An 8,388-nucleotide genomic window follows, 5' to 3' on the forward strand; every position below is an offset into this window, starting at 1 on the left:
CTCCTCCACATATTACCAGCAATGTATTCAGTGAGCTTAAAAACTTCACAATTCAATTTTTGTGGGCTTGTATTCATTTATGCGGAAATTAAATCTAACAGAGATTTAATGTTGGTCGTAAATATGCTGTTTTTTTTGTTGCAACAGCCCGTGATTTAACATGTATCTACATTTCTTTATTTAAAAAGATAGGCTTTATCTTCTTGTAAATCTGAGGCGGTGCTAATATGAGCAGGGAGTGCGGAGACTTTCCTTGCACTGTGCTGCTTCATTTCTGTGTGCATCAGTGAAATAGTTCCGGGTGAGAATGTGGGTGAAAGGTCGCGGTGAGTGCGAGAAGGAGACGCTGCTGTCAACCCGCTTTAAAACAACTGGAATTCTAGAGTCTGATATAAAAGAGATTCAGACGAGATCGGACTGAATCATGTCGAAGCAGCAGCCGATCAATCCCATGAAGAATTTCTTCGCTGGAGGTTTCGGGGGAGTTTGTTTAGTGTTTGCTGGACATCCGCTGGACACTATTAAAGTAACATTCAGTTATTATTATTACTACTATTATTGTTGTTGTTATGATTGTTGTTATTGTTATCGTGACTGATCATATGTAGTAAATAAGTTCATGTTGTTCGTCATTCGTCGTGTGTGTGTGCGTGCGTGCGTGCGTGTGTGCGTGTGAAGGGTAAACCCTACAGTATGGGGACAAAATGTCCTATGAAATGTCCCTATAAAACATGGATACCCAACATGTGTGCGTGCCGGTCACAGTTTGTTCTTTGAGGGTCATTCATTCATGTAACAGTCAATACAAATGATTACGAATGTCCCTTTAATTACTGTATTAAATTTGCAGTATTCAGTGAATTGTCTTCAGTGATGTCATGTTGTCTGCGCAGGTGCGTCTGCAGACGCAGCCGAAGGCTCGTCCAGGTGAAGCTTTGTTTTATAATGGCACTTTTGACTGCTTTAAGAAAACTCTGGCAAAAGAGGTGAGACTTTATTTACAGACCTCCACAGTTCCACTGAGATATGGGTCTGAATCTGTCTGTCTGTCTGTCAGGGGGTCCGGGGTCTGTATAAGGGCATGGCGGCACCTATCATCGGCGTCACGCCCATGTTTGCCGTCTGTTTCTTTGGGTTTGGACTCGGCAAGATGCTTCAGCAGAAAACACCAGATGACATTCTGACGTGAGACGCTGAGGAAATGAAAGTCAAAAGGTGTTTAACACCAGCGAGTTGTTGTTTCTTACACCTGTGTGTGTGTTTCAGATATCCGCAGTTGTTTGCAGCAGGAATGCTGTCAGGTGTGTTCACGACGGCCATCATGGCTCCAGGAGAGAGAATCAAATGTTTGCTGCAGGTAATACTAAACCCACACACTCAACAAACGCTTTAGTGAGATTTTACCTCAAAGCGCGCACGCGTGTGTGTGTGTGTGAGTGTGTGTGAGTGTGTGTGTGTGTGTGTGTGTGTGTGTGTGTGTGTGCGCGTGCGTGCGTGCGTGCGTGCGTGCGTGCGTGCGTGCGTGTGCGTGTGTGTGTGTGTGTGTGTTCAGATCCAGGCTGCGTCGGGTCAGGTGAAATACTCCGGGCCGATGGATTGTGTCAAACAGCTGTACAGAGAAAACGGCATCCGTGGCATTTATAAAGGAACGGCGCTGACGCTCATGAGAGGTGAAGACAGATCAGAGTTCACACTGCACATTACCCTCTTTATCATATTATAGTTAATACAGCAAAACACTTCTACTTTACTGAGGCAAGAAACTCATCCGGCAGACAGACAGATTCAGATCCACACGCCAGATCTTCCTTGCTCTCAGAAACTTTTTTTTCTAAATTAAACAAAACTGAAACTGTCTTGGCTTGACACTAGATGTTCTGAAGCAAACACCTGATCTGAGCTCTCTTAAAGCTGATCTGAGGTCAGAACGGATATGATTGACAGCTGTCATTGTGTCTCAGATGTGCCAGCCAGTGGAATGTACTTCATGACGTACGAGTGGCTGAAAAAAGTCCTCACACCAGAGGGCAAGAGGTAAGTGAGGTCACATGACGTCACGTGTGCTTGTTCAAATTCAAATCAGACTGATCATTTAGCATCAAAAGTGACTTTCGTGTGCGTGCGTGCGTGCTTTGTGTGTGTGTGTGTGTTTGTGTGCGTGCTCGCTTTGTGTGTGTGTGTGTGTGTGTGTGTGCGTGCGTGCGTGCGTGCGTGCGTGCGTGCGTGTGTGCGTGCGTGCGTGTGTGCGTGTGTGTTTGTGTGTGTTCAGTCCCACAGAGTTGAGTGTTCCCAGTGTTCTGTTTGCTGGTGGGATGGCTGGCATCTTTAACTGGGCTGTTGCAATTCCTCCTGATGTGCTGAAGTCTCGTTTCCAGACGGGTGAGTGAGTGAGTGAGTGAGTGAGTGAGTGAGCGAGCGAGCGAGCGAGCGAGCGAGCGAGCGAGCAACCAGGGACGCTTTGATGCCTTTGTGTTTGATTGACAGCTCCTGAGGGCAAATATCCCAATGGTTTCCGGGATGTCCTGAGAGAGTTGGTTCGGGAGGAGGGGATCGGCTCGCTCTATAAAGGTTTTAATGCTGTGATGCTCCGAGCGTTTCCGGCCAATGCGGTACGATCAATAAACCATCTTTACTTTCTCACACGCACACGTGTCACGAGGGTGAATTAAACTCAAATTAGAAGAAATACATCACGTCACATCTGAATTAAAGGGACACTCCACCCAAAAATTAACAGTAAATGGGGGATAAGATCTGTTTGCTTATGGACATTCTTCCAAATATCTCCCTTTGTGTTTACAAGAACAAAGAAGTTCATACAGGTTTGGAACAACTTGAGAGTGAGTAAATGATGACAGAATGTTCATTTTTGGGTGGAGTGTCCCTTTAATCGATTAAATTAAATAAATAATTGATGGTCTTATTGAGACAAATATAATTTTTTATATTGTTTAGTTTTTCTCAAAATTTGTAGTGAAATATGCCAATGACATTATGACATATGATTCACCCGTTTGTTCATGAATTTAAATATAGAAAAGCAACATGATCTGAATCTATGTTTGTCCAGTCGTGTGTGTTATGGGAAATATTGAATATATCTCACTCTCTGTCTCTCTCTCTCTCATACTGTCTCTCTCTCTCTCTCTCTCTCTCTCTCTCTCTCTCTCTCTCTCTCTCTCTCTCTCTCTCTCCTCAGGCGTGTTTTCTCGGTTTCGAAATGGCTATGAAGTTTTTGAACTGGATGGCTCCAAATCTGTGACATCATCAGAACACTTGTGAACAGTCGCTGTAGTGAATCGACTGATTTGTTTGTTTGTTAGATTCTTAATCTGTTATTGTTGGATGTGCCTTAATATCAGGCAGTGAACTGATTTGTGTCTTCAGGGAAGCTGAATGTTTATTACAACAGTTCACAGACGGCCGTCTGTCTGCACATATGAGTGTGAAACACATTCACTTTTATTTGCCTTCGAACCTCATGAAGTCCGTATATAAATACAGTGTACAGGCATGTTTGATTTATTTTAATTGTGTTATTGTGTTCATATTAATTATGAACGTCACCTGCATCATGTACATAAATAAATGTATTTTGCTGATTTTCATATCATGTTTTTGTTTGTGTGTTTTTTTAAGTTGTTCTGTGTGCTTTTGTGAGAGTTTCCTGATCAAATGTGTCCGGCTGCGGTTTGTATCGTGATATTATCGAGGTCGGTCGATATTTTCCGCTGCTCGATGTTTCCGTCCGCAGGGAAAATAATCACTTGAGTTGAAGCAGATTTATAGTTTGAAATGATGTGCTGAATTCTGTAGAGTTTGTGTCAGGTGTGTAGATCACTGTGTCTAATGTTGAATTGTGTGTTCAGTGTTTTGTTCATGTTTGTGGTTATTGATCTGCTCGTGTCCTAATTAACGCTCGGCAGTACCGCGGCGCGCTCATACACGCGCGCTCGCCTCGCGCTCTGAGCATCGCGCCGGGTGTCGGGATGAGTGCGGAGGTTCCGGCGGGTCTGACCGACCTGCTGATGGGTTCGGTACTGCGGTTCGGTACTTCACGTGCCTGCGGGAACGGAGGAGCTCCGCGCGCGCCCCCGGGCGATCTCCGGTGACCCGCGGCGACGCGTTTGACCGCGATTCCACCGCGACAGACTCGAGCGAGGAAGAGGAGGATGAAGACGATTTCCCAGAGGACTTCACCTTTAAACGTGAGTACACTGTAAAAAAGAATGTACAGTAACATCTGCGATAATAAAAGAAAACTTAACAGTGAACTCTGTACATGCGAATCTTGCTTCATTTTGAAAGTCACTGTTACGATTGCAGTGCATAATAGTGAAAGTACTTTTCCAGAATTCCCTGTGTGACAGATATTACAAACTTTGCTGTGAAGTAGTTTACTGTCTAATCACAATCACAATAAAACAACACAGATGGGTATTAAACAAGAAATGATGCTGTACAATCACAGTTTAGAATCTAAACTTTTTGTGTAACAGATAAACTGTTGTTGTTGTTGTTATGAACATATTTTGTCGTCTGTCTGTAGCACCTCCGCCCAGTAAATGTAACAGAAGAGTTTCAGGTAATTCAGTTTTTCTTTCAGTCTGCTCTGTGTGAAGCTTTAAATGTGCAGGAGGTGATTTCTGAGAAACTCTTGAAACTTTAAATCAATACAAAAACTTTTGCGCACATTTGCGAGATGTGTGAGTTTGCGCAAATAGTGCTGGCAGTGTACTGTATATCGGAGAAGAAAGTGGATCGGACCGATCAATACAACGTCATAATACTCTCGCACTCGTAGCCAATCAGCATTAGGGGGCGTGTACACTACACGAGGAGAAGAGAGCGAGTGATGATCATTAGGCTCAGAAACCACATACTGCATCTTTTGCTGATGAATTGTTAAGTACAGTCGTAACTGAGAGTGTGTCTGTGTAACTGTGTTACTGTACAGTGTGTGCAGAATCTTATAATCCAGATGATGATGATGGTGGTGTGAAGTCGATGGTTGTTCATCACAAAACTGAGGAGCAGCGCCGTCGACTTCAGGACACCTGCAGAGACATTCTGCTCTTCAAAACTCTCCAGCAGGTTTACTGTCTGCACAAAACAAACAAACAAACAAAACAATCATAAAAAGTCATCTGAGAGGATTGTGTGTGTGTGCGTGCGTGCGTCAGTTTAAGGATCAGTTTAGTGAGGTGTTGGACAGTATGTTTGAGGTGCTGGTCAAACCTCACGAGTGCATCATCAGTCAAGGAGATGACGGTCATAACTTTTATGTCATCGAAAGGTAAAGTCTTTATACTTTTGCTGTTGTTGAGTTTAGATTTGTTTGTTACACAAGCGTGTTTGCGTTCCTGTAGGGGTGTGTTTGATATCGTGATACAGAAGGATGGAGTGAGTCGCTGTGTGGGTCAGTATGATAATAAAGGCAGTTTTGGTGAACTCGCCCTCATGTACAACACACCTCGAGCCGCTACCATCATCTCCACTCAGGACGGAGCGCTGTGGGCTTTGGTAAGACAGACCGATCACACGCTGTGTTACACATGTAATGTGCATTACATGAGCTTCATTACGAGCCTGGATTCTCATGTGTGTGTGTTTTGGGTTTATAAGGACCGAGCCACATTTCACACGCTCATCGTGAAAATGAATGCCAAGAAGAGAAAGATGTATGAGCGTTTCATTGAGAGTGTGCCGCTCCTCACATCACTGCAGGTGTGTGTTCAGCGTTTAACCTTCTGTTTCATGTTTACATGATCCAGTAATATCTCTCTCTCTCAGTTATCAGAGCGAATGAAACTTGTTGATGTTTTGGGGATGAAATCTTTCAAAATCAATGAGCAGATCATAAAACAGGTTTGTGTCTTTTCAGTTCTGCGACTGATGTTTTGGAATTTTTAGTTGTAATAATAAGTATTCTATTGACACGATTGTTTTATGAACATTGTTGGCATACAGGGAAATCAAATATGATTTTATGAAAAAACAGAATCTTCATCAAAACAACAATAATAAAGAGCAGACTGGCGATCAGGTTGTTTTCTGGCTTTGATTCTCAGGGTGATAAAGCCGACTGCTTTTATATCGTGGAGTCCGGGGAAGTTAAAATTATGATTCAAAGCAAAGTAAGTTCCTGTCTTTAACTGCTGTTAGGAGTTGTTGTTTCCAAGCTGTAGTTGTGATGTTGTTTTGTTGTTTGTGTCTGCAGACGGCAGCGGGTCGGCGGGTGAATGAGGAGGTGGAGATCGCCCACTGCACTGCAGGACAATATTTCGGAGAGCTGGCGTTGGTCACAAATAAACCCAGAGCTGCGTCTGTGTACGCGTCAGGAGAAACCAGATGTTTAGGTACAAACAAACAAACCACAGAACCATTTGTTTTCACCTTGTTTTCACACTCAAAATGAAAAATATACTTAATTCCATTTCCATTGAGAATGTGTAGATGTTTTTACACGTATGTTTTCTTGAAATATACAGTTGTAGTTTTTCTTTGAACATCAGAAGTGTTTGGTATGTTATTTGATCATCTGGTGCTTGTTCAGAATGTAGAAATAATTGAATAACTTGTTTTGCTGGTCTAATTATAGAAATGATGTAATGATGCTGATGTTCCATTGTTGTTATTGTGTTTTGTCAGTGATTGATGTGCAAGCGTTCGAGCGCCTGTTGGGTTCCTGTAAGGAGATTTTGAAGAGGAACATTTCTCACTATGAACAACAGCTGGTGGCTCTCTTTGGTTCCAATGATGATTTCAAACATTAATAAACCTGTAAAGCACTTACTACAAACAAACATTACAATTCACAACTATAATCACAAGCCTTAAACGTGACATGAGTGTAATATAAAAAAAACGAAACGAAGATTACCACCATTAGAAACGGATCTTGTTGCTTAAGAAATGTGTTTAGAGAGTCGTGGCCTAATGGTTAGAGAGTGGGACTCGTGACCAGAAGGTTGCCGGATTGATTCCCAGGGCCGGCGGGGTAACGACTGAGGTGCCCTTGAGCAAGGCACCTGACCCCTACTTGCTCCCCGGGCGCTGCAGTGATAGCTGCCCACTGCTCCGGGTGTACGTGTGTTCACCACTTGCTGTGCGTGTGTTCACCACTCTCTGGATGGGTTAAATGCAGAGGTCACATTTGGGGTATGGGTCACCACATCTGACAAATAGGTCACTTCACTTCACTTCACTTACTATAACTGAGATCAACATTTGACACTACATTGCCATTCACTGGCATTTAGCAAACAAACCATTGCATTTAGATTGATAGTTTTGGCCTTTTTAGTTTTTATAGCTTTTTTAATCACATTTATTTGTTTTGCTTGGTCATGGCTGACTAAAATCTTAAAACTAATTTAAAAAAGATCAACAGTAGAGCTTCACACTGACCCTCTAGTGGTGTTCTGTTCTTAAATGTGATGACTTGATTGGAAAAAACTTTAAAGGAGCAGTATAGTATCATGACCTTACTGGCGAACTAAAGTTGGTTTATTCACAACAACAAAAAAACAATTCTTAACAGTGAAGTGTCTGAAAAAAATAAAAATACGAGTTTTTTACCATTTGAGTTTGACAGAGAGTCTTAAAAACTGCATTGGGGACATGAAAAAATGTCTGCAGTCCATTAAAGAAAAGACCTTGAATGTAACTTAAATTAGTTGACGTTTAATACAGTAAAAAAAATGTAAACTGCTAACGAGCATCGTTCAATCAATACTGAAGCCACATTTTAAAAACTCTTCATACAATCTATTACTGTTGGCCAAACAGTTCATCTCACCTCCAAAACTCACTCCAACCAACAATACACTTCATATATGTTTTGCAATAAGCTCATTCCAACATAATACTGAATGTATTGAACAATGCTTGTTAGCAGATGAAAGTTTTTTTTAACTCAATTCTCCAGTGCAAATTTGTTTTTTTCAAGTGATAGGCTATGAGAGACCAATTTTCTTTTATTGCACTTATGCTTTTTGCTGTCCTTATGTTGTTCCAATTGCTTCCATTGTTTCCCTCATCTGCGAGTCGCTTTGGATAAAAGCGTCTGCTAAATGACTAAATGTAAAATGTAAGTTACCAAATTGTAGTAATGACGCATATTTGCACCTCGTTATCTTTCTGTGGCTTTAATTCTAGTCCAGATCAAGATCTCAAACTCAAAAACATCAAGATTCTTGATCCCTAAACACAATTCACATTTGTTTTTTATTCCTCCGAAACATCTTACCTCATAGATGTCTATTGTGTTAGTACATTACTAAACTTAGAGAACAGTATTTACATTTTTTAAAAGCAGGACATTACTTGATCTATTGTTTGTAATACAAGAATCCATGTAAAGCATAACCCATATGCAAAAGTGCA

At 41.7% G+C, this 8,388-nt stretch overlaps 2 protein-coding genes across 2 annotated transcripts; both read left to right on the top strand.

Annotated features, from left to right (window-relative positions):
- Nucleotides 1-288: 288 nt before the first annotated feature.
- Nucleotides 289-3,613, top strand: slc25a20 (solute carrier family 25 member 20). The gene is made up of 9 exons (XM_057326394.1): nucleotides 289-526; nucleotides 894-986; nucleotides 1,058-1,185; nucleotides 1,267-1,357; nucleotides 1,553-1,670; nucleotides 1,962-2,034; nucleotides 2,270-2,379; nucleotides 2,485-2,609; nucleotides 3,200-3,613. The coding sequence occupies exons 1-9, from the start codon at nucleotides 425-427 to the stop codon at nucleotides 3,260-3,262; spliced, it is 903 nt and encodes a 300-aa protein (XP_057182377.1). The 5' UTR covers nucleotides 289-424; the 3' UTR covers nucleotides 3,263-3,613.
- On the top strand, nucleotides 3,440-8,334 carry prkar2ab (protein kinase, cAMP-dependent, regulatory, type II, alpha, B). The gene is made up of 11 exons (XM_057325384.1): nucleotides 3,440-3,443; nucleotides 3,927-4,208; nucleotides 4,550-4,585; nucleotides 4,958-5,094; nucleotides 5,190-5,296; nucleotides 5,370-5,523; nucleotides 5,626-5,727; nucleotides 5,794-5,868; nucleotides 6,072-6,137; nucleotides 6,221-6,359; nucleotides 6,652-8,334. Exons 1-11 carry the CDS (start codon nucleotides 3,440-3,442, stop codon nucleotides 6,774-6,776), a joined length of 1,227 nt encoding a protein of 408 aa, XP_057181367.1. The 3' UTR covers nucleotides 6,777-8,334.
- The last annotated feature ends 54 nt before the right edge of the window (nucleotides 8,335-8,388 follow it).

The sequence above is a fragment of the Triplophysa rosa genome, linkage group LG25 (genome assembly GCF_024868665.1).
Source record: "Triplophysa rosa linkage group LG25, Trosa_1v2, whole genome shotgun sequence".
NCBI classification, from domain to species: domain Eukaryota; kingdom Metazoa; phylum Chordata; class Actinopteri; order Cypriniformes; family Nemacheilidae; genus Triplophysa; species Triplophysa rosa.

Coding starts and splice junctions, on each gene's coding strand:
- prkar2ab (XM_057325384.1), top strand. Junction 5,728..5,793: donor CGCTCCTCACATCACTGCAG/GTGTGTGTTCAG, acceptor TCTCTCTCTCAG/TTATCAGAGCGAATGAAACT. Junction 6,360..6,651: donor AGGAGAAACCAGATGTTTAG/GTACAAACAAAC, acceptor GTGTTTTGTCAG/TGATTGATGTGCAAGCGTTC.
- slc25a20 (XM_057326394.1), top strand. CDS start 425: ATGTCGAAGCAGCAGCCGATCAATCCCATGAAGAATTTCTTCGCTGGA. Junction 987..1,057: donor AGAAAACTCTGGCAAAAGAG/GTGAGACTTTAT, acceptor TCTGTCTGTCAG/GGGGTCCGGGGTCTGTATAA. Junction 1,186..1,266: donor ACACCAGATGACATTCTGAC/GTGAGACGCTGA, acceptor TGTGTGTTTCAG/ATATCCGCAGTTGTTTGCAG.